This window comes from Hetaerina americana, unplaced genomic scaffold (genome assembly GCF_022747635.1).
Source record: "Hetaerina americana unplaced genomic scaffold, ioHetAmer1.1.p SCAF_4, whole genome shotgun sequence".
In the NCBI taxonomy this organism is placed as follows: Eukaryota; Metazoa; Arthropoda; class Insecta; order Odonata; family Calopterygidae; genus Hetaerina; species Hetaerina americana.
In genome coordinates, this window is record NW_027286985.1 from 97385377 (window position 1) to 97402825 (window position 17449).

The 17449-nt window shown below is 37.1% G+C and overlaps 1 protein-coding gene across 1 annotated transcript in view; it reads right to left on the reverse strand.

The window, feature by feature from the left end:
- Positions 1 to 7565: 7565 nt before the first annotated feature.
- Positions 7566 to 17449, reverse strand: part of LOC139692546 (uncharacterized) — a 33970-nt gene continuing 24086 nt past the window's right edge. Inside the window, exons 7-10 of the mRNA XM_071590779.1 lie at positions 16814 to 17064; positions 15185 to 15416; positions 11592 to 11784; positions 7566 to 11498 (exon numbers count right to left, since the gene is read on the reverse strand). Coding sequence (XP_071446880.1) covers positions 8038 to 11498; positions 11592 to 11784; positions 15185 to 15416; positions 16814 to 17064 — 4137 coding nt within the window. The 3' untranslated portion in view covers positions 7566 to 8037. The remainder of the gene's footprint in view (positions 11499 to 11591; positions 11785 to 15184; positions 15417 to 16813; positions 17065 to 17449) is intronic.

The window sequence follows — 17449 nt, forward strand, 5'->3', positions numbered from 1 at the left end:
GTTTTTGCTTAGGGACATTTTCATACCTACTTGGTAGAGCATAAGAATTTTTCCCCAGTCCATCCTCAGTCCCCTGCTGAGTAGGTAGTATTGCTCTCATAATGGAAATGCAGAGAATCTTTGAGACATTTGACAACCTCATCTGGAGAGATGGACACCTATTAGGGATATGATCTAAATAGAGTGGGGGACCTTGTGCCACAGTACAATGAGCCATTATTTCTCCTGATGAGAGGTTTTTAATTGCCAAAATTCAAAGCCCAGGGTTCGGATCAATGGAATTACAGAGCAACCTCGAAATGTTTGACCCCCTGATTTGGACAGATAAAGACGTTATCTCCTCTGGCAATGAGTCAAACTTCCCAAATAAAGGGAAGATTGTTTACTGCAGAAATTCTGACTGCTTCATGGGCTCTCTCCCCCTTGTGAACTGTAAGCACAACGAAAGTTAATCTCTTTTTCAGTGCCTATAAACTTCTGCATCTATAATAATTTCACTGTAAAAAGTTTTTTGTTTAATCACTTTTCAGTACATTTCTTACAAAATAATAGTATGCTATCTACTACATGTAAAATTTGTACAAATGTAAAATTTTCAGCAGATTATTGTAAATAATAATAGTTTTAAGGAGATTTTTTATGATTTCTGCATTTCTCACTGAAATAACCCAACAAATTTCACATGAAATTATGCAATTACAAATGGCACTCAAAAGGGTTACAAAAACATTTCATAAAATCGTATGCATGGAGTATGGTGGCATTGTACATGCAGGTTAGGAAGTAGTACCATCATAGAAGAAGAAAAAAATAATTCTTAAAAGTTTTTTAAAAGTGCTGGAGCCTAATGTTAAAGGTACGTTGGACAAGTATGCAATGAATAAATTCTGGAGACAGTGAGGGAAAGCAGTAACCAGACAACAGAATAATAGGAAATCAGAGAAACACCCTGATAAGACACCACAAACAGAAGCAAGAAAGGAGAAGAGGATGGAATTTATGGATGGCATAAAAGGAAAGATATTCATAAGTGAAGGTGAAAGAACTGGCATTGAACAGAGGGCCCCTTACAAGGATGAAGATGATGTATGCCACCCTGGGCCACATCCTGGGCTTCTCTTCATCTGGGTCTCATTTCTGCCTTCGTCACAAAGAATGATATACTTAGATGATGCCAGACTCTTGACTTATGCATCTTTTTTATATTATGATCAAATATGCTCATATGATATACACATTTAGGTTTAATGTTTGCAGTCACCAATAGCCTAACCTTTCCCAAATATACTTACTATAAATATATTTTGGGATATCAAAATTGCACCTTTTTTCCACATCATTTTTATTGAGCTTCAAAGTTTTAAAATTAAACAGTGCTATCAATATTGTATGCATCCTCTAAACATTTAGGTTGAATATATAAACATTTTGTAGATAATGAGCCTTACTTTTTCTGGTGATACCTCTTTAATTTTTAAAAAATCTCACCATCTGTCTTTAATTATGCATATAATTTGGCAAAAATTCTTCGATGACACTACAATAATCTATGTATAACTACCTTTTTTAATGATACTTCATGGAATATGAAGGATAAAAAAGATTAAAAGAAGAATTCTGGAAATAATTAAGTACAAGGTCTCTGAAAGCTACATATTAAGAATGCTATAAGATTGGCAATGCTTGTAAGAGTAACCACTGCTTCTCATTTTAGATAAGCATACAAGATTAGGGTAAAGAAGCACAAATAAGATAAAGGAAATAATATAAAAAATAATTGGTTATATCAAGTTTTGTGGAAATTTTGAACCACCTTTAAAAGGTCAGAAGCCTTTCAATCAGCCTGGTGTTTTTGTTGACTGCTGTAATATTGTTATAAGCTTGATAAAACCCTAATACAGGTACAGTATTTTGAATCATCTTGTCTGTTTCGCAGAAATTTGGAAACAACACAGAATGTTGTGATTTATGCACATGTATGACAAAAAGGGTTTGCCCTAAAATTAAGAAGAATGGTTTTCCTCATGGATGCAGACCCTTGGATTGAGGTAATTGGTTTTGGGGAAGATGGCTGGAGATATTGGGAAAGCAATGTCACCTGCACCGATTGTCTGCTTACAGCTTATTTAAGCATGCATATCGCTGCTAAACTGGACCCCTGTTCCAAGCCTCACTTAAAGAATACACCATGCAATGTTCCATGGAGCAATGCTCTGCGATAAAGTTTTCATTAAGCTCAGAAAATTGGGTTCAGGAGACAAAGCAATGTCCAAGGAATGGTTTTCCACTGGCACTAGATGTTCCGGGATGGTAAAAAGGAGGTTGATAATGAGTAATGTCCTGAACATCCAACGATAACACAGTCCAACAAAAAAGAGGTAAAAAAGATAGAGATGCTTAATTACGATTGCTGCCTGAGTTTCAGAATATTAGCAGATAAGAGGAATATCCCAAAAACTACAGTCATGAAAATCTTGCATTTTTACATAAGATTTAGCTGTGAGAAAGTAATGTGCTTAGATGGCCTACGAGGAGCTGTTGGAAGATCAGAAGGTTGGGATGATTTCTTGGATGTCTGTGAAAGTGACCTACAGCCCTGATGTGGCACCATCAGACTTCTTTTTATTCCCAAGAATAAAGAACAGCTTGAAAAGCAACCATTTTAGGACTGTAGATGACATCAAAGAATGAGGTTCCCGTCGATGCCATCCAGGAAGCGCACCACGACTGGCAGAGGTTTGTAAATGCACAATGGTGCTATTTTCAAGAATTTTAGTCATTTTTAATTTGATCTGCTATACATTTTAATCCCCATGTTTATTCTTCTTATTTTTGGGAGAGACCATATAGCTCAAAAATATTACATTTTGAAAATCAGCAGAGCTGAATACTTAGATGTGATGTATAATTAAATCACATGGATCAGAAATACATAGGAGGTACTAATAAACAGTTAAGAAAATGAAGGCACAGGTGAAGGTGCAAGAGTGCTTCTGTTTGAGTAGGAAAATGCCATGGGTTTGCCAGAATACATTTAAGCCAACTCAACATTGTTAAGCCACAGCCCAACATTGTTCTAAAGGCTGGCTTTATTAAATAATATTTCTTTAAGCCGTGAAGAGTTTTTTACACCTCAGTAAAAGTAAAAAATGGAGGGAATATTGAAACTGGTGTGGTGACTTGCAAGGAGAGATAATCCCTCACCAGTGATCAGACACACACTCAAAATATTATGACGTTCGCATTTCCCTGGGGATGTTTCCCAAATATGTTTACAAGTAAATTAATACTAATGTCAGGGACCATATTCAGAAACTTAAAAATACATAAACACAGTCACAATCGTTAGCCTAAAGTGGTGTACGGGGAAGTTTTTTCTTCCTAATATTTTAAATGCATGTCTTATCGAGGGATTAACTTTCCCCATAAATCAACACCCCGATCTCAATATTCTCCCCTTTTTTACTAATATAGCGGTACAAAAAACCCTTTACAGCTTAAGGAAATATTATTTAAATCAGTCAGCTCAATTTGTCATTTCCATTGCTTTAAAGGGTAATTTTGAAATCCAATTGTTTTGATGGGATAAACTAATTGTGCTCCTGACATGATAAAGTGATAGATTTGACTTTTAATTAACGTATTTGCTGTAACATACGACAAGCTTTTTTTCTCCTTAAAATACAGCTACTTATGGGGTGCCTCTAATGCCATTAAAATTAAGAGATGAAATTTGTGTCCAAAACTTCTGGTTTATATTAACACGTAGTATATCAGGGTATTTAAATGGGTTTTAACCTTCCATTCCAAAAGATTTATAAAGTACAGTTTTTGAGCACACATTGCTTCAGTAAAATTATTTTAACTTTCTTTAAAATTTTTAATGTAACTTTGAATGTAATTCTCACAAATAATTTTAGTATTGCTTCTTTGTGTGATACTCCATGAAACATTTTCCTTTGTGGAGTGGAACACTGCAAAAAGAGCACACATACCTCATCTCCTTCCTAATTTTTCTGGTAGCACACTTTTTGCATCTCCTTGTGTGGTATTTTTTCTTCCCCTTACCCATGATAGGAGTGAGATGATGTTTACTAAGGTATCTCGAGAGACAATGTGGGTGATTCCTTGAAGGAACATGCTGCATTAGCTCATCATCACTGTCATTGTCCTAAGTTGACTTATCCTGGCTTCTCTCTACTTGTTTCCCACTCCTTGGTGGTCTGGAGCAGAAAGCCTTTGAATTGAATGCTATTTGATACATTTAGTGTGTTATAAACTCTAAAAGAATTAAAAAGAGCACAATTAATAAGCCACAGCACTTCTTCCTTTGACCATTTTTTTTCATGATTGTATTTTATGATAAATACATATCAGCCCTGTCTACCCCTTTCATGAACTTATGGTATTTCAAAATGCAGATTGGTTTTTTGTTTGGCAGTCTTGTGATCCTATCTTTCAGCTGTGTTTATCCATCCTAGCAGTGTCTATAGTACTAATCTTCCTCTCCTCCCTTTTGCCTTTCCAAATCACCAGATGCGCTTCACCTTTACGAGAAAATGTGCACTCCCATCTTTTTCCTTGTTTTCGCTCACTCTTCAATGTGGTAGGGAGCCTTCTATTTGACCTGATGGTTGTAGTAGAGGTTCCTGGTGAAGTGTTGTCTTCGTTGGAGCTCTTATTGGAGTCACTTTCATTTATCAAGAGAAGAGTGGCTTTTCTATTTCTGACCTTCATTACAATATTGGAATCACTCTGCTCTCATCATCATATTCTAATGACACATCTGACAAATCATCAGCGCACAGATCTAATAAAATTTCTTAATTGTGCAAAGCACTCCCTGATGATATTATAAGGAATATTCCTTCAAATATTAAAATAATATGGATAGAGAAAACCCTCTTGCAAGACAAACCAAACACCAAAATTGCAATATCCTTGGACTCAAGGAAACGAACTGCTGAAGACATATCAAGAGAAGGAACTAACCAGAGCTATTAAAGAACTATGGACGATTCATTATCGGCCACCTAATTCTTTTCTCAATGAAAGTTTACCATGATGGAGCACAGCTGAGAGTGCATTCCATTAGCCAGTAGTGTAACTTGCATGTGAGGCAATGGTCCTTTCATTCGAAAGGCGCTCAGGGTATCAAGGCGAAAGAGATAGGCCTCCTCCCCGATAGCTCAGCTAGGGCCATGTGGATAAACACTCAAAAATAATTAGGCAAGGTGTTGGGTAGCCGAGGAAGAGATGAAAGAAATATTACCCCCTTAAATGAAGAGGGACAACAAATAAGTTTCAAGCTGCTAAAATTGAAGTTGCATGCCATTACAGAAAAAGTCTGGGATTTAAATAGTTAAATGGGTCTTACTATGAAAATTACTGACCGTAATAAAAAATTAACTCATGAGTATTCTCATTAAAAAACAAATGAAAAATTAACTCCAAACACTTAAATAATGTTAATTAAAAGTTTAAAATGATGGTCCAAAATTACAAGAATTCCCGTCATCCACCCAAAAAGTTAGGGATTTAAATGTTGAGAATTCTTGGCATCCGTATGCAACGTGTTAATAAGAGGGTTGCTATTTATATTTATAGCCTTGATGCCACTACGTGCTTTAGGTGCCATCTGATATTTTGTCCTCTTTTAACGCTAACTTTCTTGAGAACATTTTGTCGTTCGATCATAACTTGTGTTCTTTACGGTGACTCAAAAATTTTGTCTCAGCAAAAAAATGGAGTTAACTCGTTTGCACTTTTGTGCAATGATTTTTAACGAATTTTGACATGGATCATCAAGACAGCAGTGCAATTTACTTCCACTCTCGGCGATGAAGCCCCATCCTTTGCCATTGTGAAACGCTGTTATAACGAATTCCATCATGGCCACCATTCGCTCAGCGACGAAAGTCGTGAAGGTCTTCCAAAATCGGTTGTTGTGCCAGAAAACATTGATGCTGTACCTGAAGAAGCTGTTTTGTTTAGGAGGTACCTCAATCGGAGTAGAAAAAAGTGCTACGAAAATTGGTTCAAGTGCACGCTAAAGTGTATTGCTTATCATTGAGAATACTTCGAAAAACAGTGAAGCCATTTTCAACAATAAATTACTGTCTTTTCACTAATAGGCTGAAAATATAAATAGCAACCCTCGTATACATTTCAATTATTCTATTTGCATTTCGTGCTTCGGAAAAAGTGCGGTTTAAAAAAAAAACTTTCCACGATCTATTTAATGTTCTGAAAAATTAATTAATTGCATGATTTATTTATTGTTTCCATCTGATACAGTGATTACTTGAGTAAAATGAGTTCAGATCCACTAACACCTGAAGGTACGATTTCTCCAATGTTGAGGGTAAAAAATAACAGCAACTTTACACTCACACACTCTTAAGGTGTGTGGAAGTGTAAGTTTCTGTTAGTTTTTACCCTGATCATGAAGGAATTCTACTAAGTTTAGGCTGAAACTGTTAACTTCTCCATTGTGCGTACATTTGAGTTATTCGATTTGGCAAAAGCCGATTTAAGTATTTCTTTTCAACGCAACAATTTCAGAGTAAAAAACATTTGTCTTAACCAGGGTAGTTTTTTAAACTCCGAAATTGCTGCGTTGAAATGAATACTAGCGGATGACTCCATTAAAAGTTAATGTTGCGCCATCTGCTGCAGTTACTTGGAATTTGTATTCATTCCATTTGGCTGAAAATGGTGCAACTCTCAACTTAAACTAAGTTCTCTTGGCATGTACACAGTAAATCCATAATCTTCATCACTGTAAGAGTTTCAGAAAAGCACTAATTGGGCACATGGGACTCTGTATTAGCCAGTACATCATTCAGGACTAGGAGGTGGGGAGGGTGAAGAAGTAGCTGGAATGATCATTGGTCTATTGCATGTCCAATTATGGATTGCCACAATCATTGCATTTGCATATTAATGAAAATATACTGTATAATCAGCAGGGTGTAAATTCGTTTTTAAATATCAGATAGATTTTTGAATTAAACCCTTTTTACAAATCATTAATGCTATTTTAATGTTGGATTTTTGTGGCAGAACATTGCTAAAAAACAATGCATAATCCACTGTAATACATTTAAGCTAAAAGTGATCGTGTACCTCAAAGCATATAGAAACTGCAGCGGAGATGAACTTCAGATCATCGCCAAGAGGAAAGGTGATAAGAACTTGGTGAAGTCATGAAGAGGAACCACAAAAAGCCATGCACAGTGAACACTACCTGTGACATGGACATGCAAAATGTTCAGAACCAGAAGAATTAATTAACTTGGATGTTAAACCACAGAAGATCAGGATTTTGAAGTGTCCACATATACTATTTCCTACACAATATTCCTCCAGGCTGCTTGAAGATATTTCTAATTTAAGTCTACTTGCCTTCCTGTGGTTCAAATTCCATGTATTTTACAAGAAATGCTACATTTATGCTTTCCTTAATCACCTAGCAGTATCCACTGCTATGAGGGGCTACCAATCAGTAAAAAGAAAAATAACATTGGGTTAGGAACTTAGTGAAAACCAATAAAAGGCAAAGAAAATTTCCAGGTCAATTTACTTCAAGAAACAGAGGTTAAGTTACACTACCATTCATGTAATAATCTATACATTAAAAATCCACCAAGTAACACATGGAAAATTACATGCATGGTATGTTAAAAAATATTTTCCATAGTGCATTCATCAAATTGTTCACCATATCAGAATGAAAAAATTCTGAAATTGCAAGTATGAAAAAATAAAATATTGAACAAATAAACATGGTGCTAGTACATCAAATGCAACTACACATAGTCAACATGAAAGTATATCTAAACACAAACCAGTATTTTCTTTGGAAAATTGAGATACAATGATGCTTAACTGATGCCCAGTAATTGAAAGTTTCTATCAACAGTAACAGAATTCTATGCTCCTTTTCCATGCAAAATATGACTTCATGAGTAAAAACTCAACCTCCCCAATACCATTATATTAACTTGGTATTGGAAAGGAATAAGCACAGTAACTTCACCAACGCCTTTTTTGCAGTCTTATTTGCTGAGCACTTTCATTCCATGGGCTTCTTCCTTTGAAATTCTGTGAGTCATGAGAAGAACTGAGAACAGAATGCATTCTCTGTTGATTGAAGTTGTCTGGGATGTGGCCCTGCATAGGTAGTGACTGTTTTGGAGGTGTTGATGGCACCTGCTGGACTCCCTGGACACCAGAACTCATGAATGTACATGGATTATGGGCTAACACAGCTGGTCTAGCTGATAAGCTATTAAAATTATATCGTACAGGCATCCTGCTATTTGCAGAAGATTCAAAATTAATTGGAACATTATGGCTTGCATTAGAGCGTTCAGGGATTTCATCAGAGAAATCTAAACGGTCAACTATGTTTGAAGATAACTGTGAGTTTGACTTCGAACAGTAAATATTTGGTCCATTTCCAACCTGTAATGTGGAGTAAGAAATTGGCTTTTCCATGTTATATGCATGTGTGCTTGGTGCCCCATGACTTTTTGCTTGTGGGGGAATAGTCGGTCTTCTGTCCTCATCTAACCCAGCAGAGGCTGACTTGGACATGGAGGCATCCAGAAGGCCTGTGTGCCCACTCCTGAATTGATTGGATCTCCCCATTTCACCCCATGATTTTCCTGGTACTTCCTTAAGTCCCATGTCAAATGTCCAATTTGCTTGTGGTATGCCATCTACAAGCCTTGCACTTTGTTTCTCAGGGTGAATATTAAACTCATTAACTGGGCTTTTCCTGTAGGCTGGAATAGGTGATTCATCCGCATTCCAAGGCTTGCGCAGAACACTCATCTCCCTGTGCTCCAAAAGGCTCATGGATGGGACACCATCATTTGGGCTGAATTGGCTTCCATGGATCCCATCATACATTTCATTCTTGGCCCTGACCATCAGCACCTCTGCAGTTCCTAAGGCCTTGCCTGAAGTATCGACGAGCATTCCACACTTGTCATCCACCATAAATGGCCTCCTGATCACTTCCACATGACGTGAGATAACACTATGATCCTTCTTAACACCAGGCTCCACACCATCATAATTACTATGAAGCATGTTTGACTTACTTTGTTTCTCATAATGATCAGCCCTGTTTTCTGCACTCCAGTGTGACACTGAAATTCTACCATCAAGGTCAAGTGGGACAGGCAAAGAAGCATCACTCTGACCCCTATACACATAAACTTCATTCTTCCTATGTAATTCCAGTGCGCCAATAATTCCAACATTTTTTCTAGGAGAAGATTGTACAAAAGACAAATAATCCATCTCACTTGCACTCCCATTATCTCTATAGTTAATTGATGGCTGGGTTAAGGGTTCATTATACTGCTTCTGTAGATGCAATGCTGGCTCCATTTGCTGAGGGTACTTATAAACAACGGTTTCCCTGTCTTGTGGCAATTTATCTGCAATAAAATCTGATGACCTGACTGACTTCTGCCTACTCTCTTGGTATGCATTATGCAGAAAAGTGTCCTCTTGTGGTCTGTACACTCTTTCACTGGACCTTCTGGAACATTTCTCACAGGGACTTCTGTTTAACCTTTTAGGAGATCTTCTAACATATCTCTCACTAGATCTTCTGTCGTATCTCTCACTAGATCTTCTGTCGTATCTCTCACTAGATCTTCTGTCATATCTCTCACTAGATCTTCTGTCATATCTCTCACTAGATCTTCTGTCATATCTCTCACTAGATCTTCTGTCATATCTCTCACTAGATCTTCTGTCGTATCTCTCACTAGATCTTCTGTCATATCTCTCACTAGATCTTCTGTCAAACCTTTCACCAGATCGGTCATATATCTCCAATGGTCTATGATCAAATTGTTCGCTGAACCTTATCCCAAAGTGATCATTAGATCTTCCCTTCAACAATTCAGAAGATCTCTCATTGAATAGTTCACCAGAACTACTGTCATGCCTCTCCTCCAAATCACTGAAGTTTGGCCTACCACGTTCCACTCCATCACTGTACTTCCTCCTTATGTTGAATTCTTCTTTGGCATCACACACAGTACCACCACGACCCCACCTTTCAGTCTCCACCCCTTGCACCCTCCACTCACCACCCTCGTTCCTCTCAATCAGACTCGAAGACCCCCTCGGCTTTCTTTCCTCCCAAACAGAATCGGCCTCCCTCATTAGGCTTCTTTCTGGCCTTACCATCCCGAACCTGGTTTCTTCATCTTTTCTGTGACAAAAGCTCTTTCCATTCTGCATTCGATCATCATCTAAAGACCTGGCGTCAACATCCAAGAGCCATTCTCCCCTGTAATCACGCCCTATGGGGTCACGCCACACAGCTTCATGGGTAGCCACTTTCATCTCCAAATGGTGTCCGCCTCCCCTCAATAACTTCCTCACTGGACTTCCACTGGATCTCCCTCTCCCCTCCCTCCCATCCTGAGCCCCCTGCTCCCCCCTCAGCCACACATTTTCAACAGAGCACAAACCATCACTTCTCCTTCCCATGCCATCCCTGTGGGAGATGCCAGGTGATGATCTGCTGTGCCGGGCACTCCTTCTGGCCCCACTCACCTTGCTTCCTCTCTGCAGATGAGACAAGTGATGGAGATCCTCATCATGAAGATAACCACCATCTCTTGGGGATGGCTCATCATCCTTTCTCCACCTTCTCTTCTTGCCTAGTCTTGGTTTAAAATCTCTCCCCTTCGTCATCAGCTCAGCATGTACCTTACTGTTATGGACAGAGTAGTCTTTGCTGCCGATCTGACCCCTATTGAAGGCAACTCTAGGGCCTAATCTTTCCTTATTTTGAAGGATTGACACCTTATTCTTTGGTTCAGGCTTAGCAACTATAGCAACAGGCTTGTTAGTTGCAGTGGGGCCACTGCCATTACTGACAGCAGAGACTTTGGCCTCTGTCCTTGACAGTGGAAAATCCATTTCTTCGCCAGATACTATTTCAAAGAAATTACGTGCTCGTATCCTCTCACAGCGGCCTGGTCTCCTTCTCCGATGTTTCTGCTTATCTGCAGCATTCTGTTCATTAGAGACAATGCTCTCTTTCTGATTCTGATCATTACCACTCACACTTTCAGAATGTTTACCATCATCAATGGTTTCAGGTCCTTTAGTAGCTTCAGGTCCTTCATTCTCAGGACCTGTAGGCAGTATTGGTTTCTGGGATGATTCTGAAAGGGTTGCAGATAGCACTGCACCATCATCTTCATCTGTTGGAATTGTATTTGGCAGGTTGATGGGGTTAATTCTTTGAAAAAGCAAAACAAGTTCACAATAAGCAGTGTGAGGAAACATGTCAACAGGAATAGCCGCAACGGGTACCCATGGATAGCCACGGTAAGCTTTCGAAGTCAGACGAGCCAGGTCAACAAAATTTTTTAGTGCTGCATTGGGGTCACAAGATACATAAATAACCTTATCAATAACTTCTGCTCCCCGGAGAGAAGCAATGGCCTTTTGTTCTGGAAAAAATAGCAAGAGAATAATATTAGTAACAGGCATTAAAACAAAATTCAATTAATAGGAATGGGAAGGGAATCATTCAACCAACTTACGCAATCCACTGCGAGGAGGGTCAACTATTGCATGCACAAATTTTCCTTTGGCTCGGCTCAACACAGATGTCAAGATCTCTTCTGCCCTTCCAGTGAAGAACTCAACATTGGTTATGTTATTTTCAGTGGCGTTTGCTTTTGCATCTTCAATTGCAGGAGCAACCACCTCCAAACCAAGAACTTGCCCACAGTCCTGAAAAAGAGCATCAAGACAAAAGCCAAGCATGAGATAACTGGAGTTTGCCAGAAACAGCTGATTATGATTTTTATTGAGCAAACTTCAATGCCTGATAAGACATTTTTATAAGTCAGCAAATAGATATTTTCCCATTTCATGTTTTCCAAGGGATAAAAATTCAGCTTTCATCTTTTTATGGAACCATTTCCTCAATGTAACCGAACATATGTAGCTAAATTTATGTGTGCAAACAAGCCAGCATTTTTCCCTACAGCATAGTTATTGGGCCTTGAAATCAGAAAATAATTCTTTTTAAGCTTTACTTATAAAATCATCATATATTTTTTTTCTTGAAATAATAAGTTATTTGCAAAATTTGATAATTAAAGCAGAACCTGGTTAGCATATTACACCTCATAAAATATTTTATAATGAATAAGAATATCAATTTTTTGAGGGTCTGATTCAATTAGTGTTAATACAGAAAAAACTATTTATTTAATGTTTTAAATTTCAAATCATATATACAAACCTACCACATCTTTATTAATAAAATAAACTGATACAGATCTGGCATTTTTTCCCCTCATAGTAACCAAGTTACATCACATTTAAAGCATTAAACTTTTTCAAAAAAATGGATGTCTTTCTTTGATAAAATATTCAAGCATATTTGAGAAACAGCAGCGGCATGAGTTGATAATTTCCAACATGCTCCCCATCTCCCTTTTCAAAGAGAGGCTTAATTTTAGATATCCTAAGATGTCGCAAAGGGAGAGTTTCCAGTCTGGAAACTCTCCCTTTGCGAAAGACTCATTTATTATATGAACAGAAGGTACCCTAATTACACTTATACATATTTTGATTAATAATAATAATTGACCAATAAATAACAATATCATCAATTCCAGTCAATTGTTTATTTTTGTGATTTTGTGAAACATTCAGTAATTCCTTTTTTGTGATGGGGAAAATAGAAATAAGGATAGGCAGATTATTTTTATACTGAAGGTCAGCATGATTCATACAGGGCCTGTGTTAAGCTATGGAGTGTATTTATAAGTAAGTATTATTATAATGCACATTTAATACTCAGTAATTAGTTGGCTAAAGATTCTGGATTAGATATAATGTCACCAAGTAATTTTTTAAAATGAAGTATTCTACACTTTCCTTACCACACCGTTTCTTTTAGTTTCCCAGTTTATAATATACCACATAGCCCTTGTTTTATTTTTGGCAATTGGGAGATAATTATTGTAACTGGCTTTTTTGGAATTTTTTAGAAGCATAGCTACTTTTTTGGCCTTATCGTAATTCATATCAAGGTTGTGAACACCCACCAATCTCTTCATCCTACCCAACTCTTCAAGTTTTTGGCTGGCAGCTTTAACTTCATTTGTTACCTAAAATTTTTCACTAGCATTTTTTGGGGCATTAAGTTGTTTCTGGGAAGAAGCTCTCAAATGCAATTTTAATATTTTCAAGCAAGAATTTTTAATTTTGTCCACACATGTTAAGTTATACAAAACTATGCAAGCCATGCTCGTTAGTGAAACACAAAAATCATCAATTCCATCTTTAGTGTCATATCTTTTTCAAACCTTTAGGGTTCCAATCGTTTGATCAGTCCCTACCAGCAGTTGAGCATAACGTTCTGATAAATTAAGATCAATTACAGAAACCAACTTTGTTAGCCAATGTTTCTGCTAAGAAATTAAAAAAAAACCATTTGTTAGCAACAGAGATAATTTTGAGAGAGAAAGCTTCATCAGAAAGTGAGAGGCATGGAATTATTCAGCAAATCCCGCAAAATGACATGATGCAATGACATTTCTTTCCAAGAAAAGGGGATAGAAAAGCAAGATAACACTGCACAGACTGAAGTAAATTAGTTTCTTCCCTACTGTGTTCACACTAGGAAAACAAGATAACGCTGAACAGACTGCAGTAAATTAGTTTCTTCCCTACTGTGTTCACACTAGGGAACAGACAAATATCAAACATATAATGTCATTGACAGTTAAAATGCAAATGGTAGGAAATAAAGATTTCTTTTTTTTTTCAAAAATTATCAAATTTCTCCTTCAAAACCTATATTTTTCTCCCCATGGTCATTCCTTTCTCCTAAACTACGTTTATTCCCACCTTACCTCGCTCCCATTTCTTCTTTTGCCCGCCACTACATTCTATATCCTACCCCAACAATCAAGTGTTTTCTCCCAGGTGAACTTGCAATCCTGTCCTCTACTAGCTTATACATACTATCTACTGCTTCCTGCCATGACTACTTGTAAGCATGTACACCTGGATCACAACTAGAATGACCAGGTCTGCTTTTATTTCTAATAAAAAGATTTGTCCACTATCTTTCCTTCTTACCTGACAGAAGCTTAACATGCCTAATTTACCTGATCTCAGCATTGTTCTAACTTTAGAAGTCCTCCATGAAAAGTATTTTTTTTAGGTTTCATGGACAAGTGAAATATTGGTAGGGGAAAAAATAGAACTGGAAATACCGGGAATTGACCCACATGACATTACAATCAAATACTTAAGCACACTATCAAGTTTCAGTCAATCACTCCTGTAAAGGGCACTCTGAAAATTTCAATTCAATCCTTAGACAATGAAATCACATTTTAAAATGTGTGACAGAAGGCGCTGTTTTCCCTGAAGACCAACTGAAACAAATGTAAATAACCATTCAAAATCCTATTTTTTTTGTTCCACAGTCTTAAAATCACATGTTGATGTGCAATGCATCCCATTCCCAACATTTTGCCACCAATTAATGAGATAGAGGGTTTTTAAATTAAACTTAAGCAAAAAAATTGCAAATAGATCCAATACCTGAACTATTGCCATATGAATTAACAGCTGAGAGAGTTGTGAGGGTCATCATTTGATGAAGCATTCACCATAGGTATTTACATATATTATTTGCCGAAAGGTCTAATACCACCCACATAAATCCTCTTGGACATTTTAAGAAAATATTAAAAACGTTAAGATTGATATAAATGCATAGTGGATCATAAAAGAAGGTAATAACTGCAATACGTTTCCCAAGTGGAAGGGGTCTCATTAGAATAGTTCAATTCAGAGAAGTTCCAACTTCTTTCTTTCAATGGGCAGACCACCACTGAAAACATCTTCCTACAATCAATTCAAATGTTTTTTCCTTATGCTAGGCATGATTTTAAATAACTTTGAGAAGAGAGCATAAAAAAAAGTTTGACTGGACTTGATTCGTAAGTATGGTGCAGTGAATTGTCTACTCCAATATGCTGATAAGGCAAATGTCAATCACACAATTTATGTATTTAAAAAAATTAATTGGAAAATAATTTCAATGTATTTTTAATATTATATATGTATCCAATTTTATTCATTAACATTGAAAGGGTCAAACCTTTGCCAGAGAAAGTCCTATTGTGCCAGTGCCACAGCACACGTCCACTACGGTCGTCGAAGGATTTGATTTAACCATTTCACTCACAGTGGAGTAAAGAACACCCGCCCCTGGAGTATTCACTTGGAAAAATGCTTCGGGTGAAATGCGAAACTTGAGCCCCAGGATAGATTCAGTTATGAATTTTGATCCAAATAAATGCTCCATTTTGGGCGGCTTTTTACCAGCTTCTCTGAAAGTGCAAGAACCAATAACAGTAATTACAATTGTAAACAACAAATTCAATGCACAATAAAATTTTACTTTACACAGTAAACCCTGGCTAATCTTAATTGTTAATACATGGGCCATTCAATAAGTCTCGAGCAAAAAATTGAAAAAACATTACTTTAGGAAGATTTTATTCTTCAAAATAATTTTCTCTAAGCTCGATACACTTTCCCCAGCGTTTCTTGAACTATTTTGAGCTGTCCAAAAAGTAGGATTTTGGATAGTCCTCAAAATAGGCATTTGAGCTGGCTCGCCACAATTAAAAACCTGTTGTGGCAAGTAATCTCAGAATCCACAAGCTTTTTGAAGTCACTGATGAAGTTCTCTGCTACCTTTGACTGAGATCTTGCTGCTTCACCATGCCTCACAATGCCATGGATGATGTTTCTTCTTGTTAACTTCTCGAATCATGCACAGTTCACGCTCCCCTTAAATACTTGTTCGGCCATTGATGATTCTGACATCTTATTAACGAGGTCGGCAAAAATGACTTTCCCTTTCTCCTTACTAAGGATATTTTTTTTAATAGTGCTGTATTTAAATTGCTTTTCATTTATCCATTAGAGTAGCAATCTTTCAACATTGCTGAGAATACATAACCATGGCAAGGATTTCCTTGTTACTCCCTTTGAAAAATCTATTTCCATAAATTGTGAAGGTACTTCCCTGATGTAGCCCGATTGTATGTAAATGCTAGATAACCATGCTGACACCTTGGTCTCTCTTTTCAATAATTTTACTTTTCCTTTCTGCTGTTATGTTTATTCCCTTATGGCTGTTTTCTTGCAGCTTTTCCTCCGGGGATATTTTTAAAACTATGCAAAAAATATCATTCAACTTTACACAAATGAATTCTGAACACAAGTTAGCAAAAATGTGTGATGACTTATGACCCTTATACATGGTAGTGGAATGAGTGCTAAACATTGCAGAGTGGCAGGCGCACAATCATTCCAGAAGTTTCCCACTCTCCAACACTAGTTTTGCCAAAAGTAGATCGTTAAGCGAGTCATTTTTGGGGAAATATTTTTGCTCATTATGTGAATTATTCACTTTAGAAGACTGTCATAAAGTGAGGTTCCACTGTATATATATAAAGATATAATGAGGTAAAATATTTTATACAAATCAAACAAATGTGTACATATCACATTTAGTCTACATATTTTAGAACATATGTAAGGGATGGGATGAGAATTGGGAGATCCAACCAATACTGGTGGCATTTTGAAACAGGAAGCAATATGTCACATGTGTGAGCCAAATTCATGTAGTGCTAGACATTGCATTAGAAATTCTCTGCATCCAAACTGCTAATTAGTACAGGCAATCAAGGTGGAATATCTATTGAGAACATACCTCCTTCCAAAAGCTTGGAAAAAAAGAGAGTTGACTTTTAAATCCTTTCCTTCCCCTTCCTCAAAGAAAGCTTTCACTTCTCTCTTGGCCGCGTCTATCTCATCATCCGATGCTCCCTTGGAGTTCACCAGCACAATGGCCATGAGCTCATTGAGAGTGGTGAGGCGGAGCGTGAGCTGTCTCCAATGGCCAGCGTGAGTTTCTGGATTGTAAGGCTCCCAATCTGACTCTTTAATGAATTTCTCAAAGACCTTCATCATAGAGAGGGGGAAGAGTTACAAATTTGCAAATTGCCATGAAAACAAAAAAAAATCAAAGCAAAAATTTAATACATTGTTTTCAACCCTTTTTTATGTAAAACTTACACTTCACCTTTGCTTTTGCCTAAAAATTGAATTGCCTACAGATTGCTAGGCCTAAAAATAAAAAACAATTAAAATGGGTGGAAACGTAATAGGTCCTTTTGCTCAGAAGTCCAATCGCTCTACCCACTTAACTACCATATGCCATATGATTCAACATGTTCCTCAAGGCCAATCTGAATTGGTTAATAAGATCGACAAGACAAGCACGTTAATCTCAATCACAAGACAATAACCTCTTTTTCCCTTGAGTTCGTAAGGTATTTTACTTAAT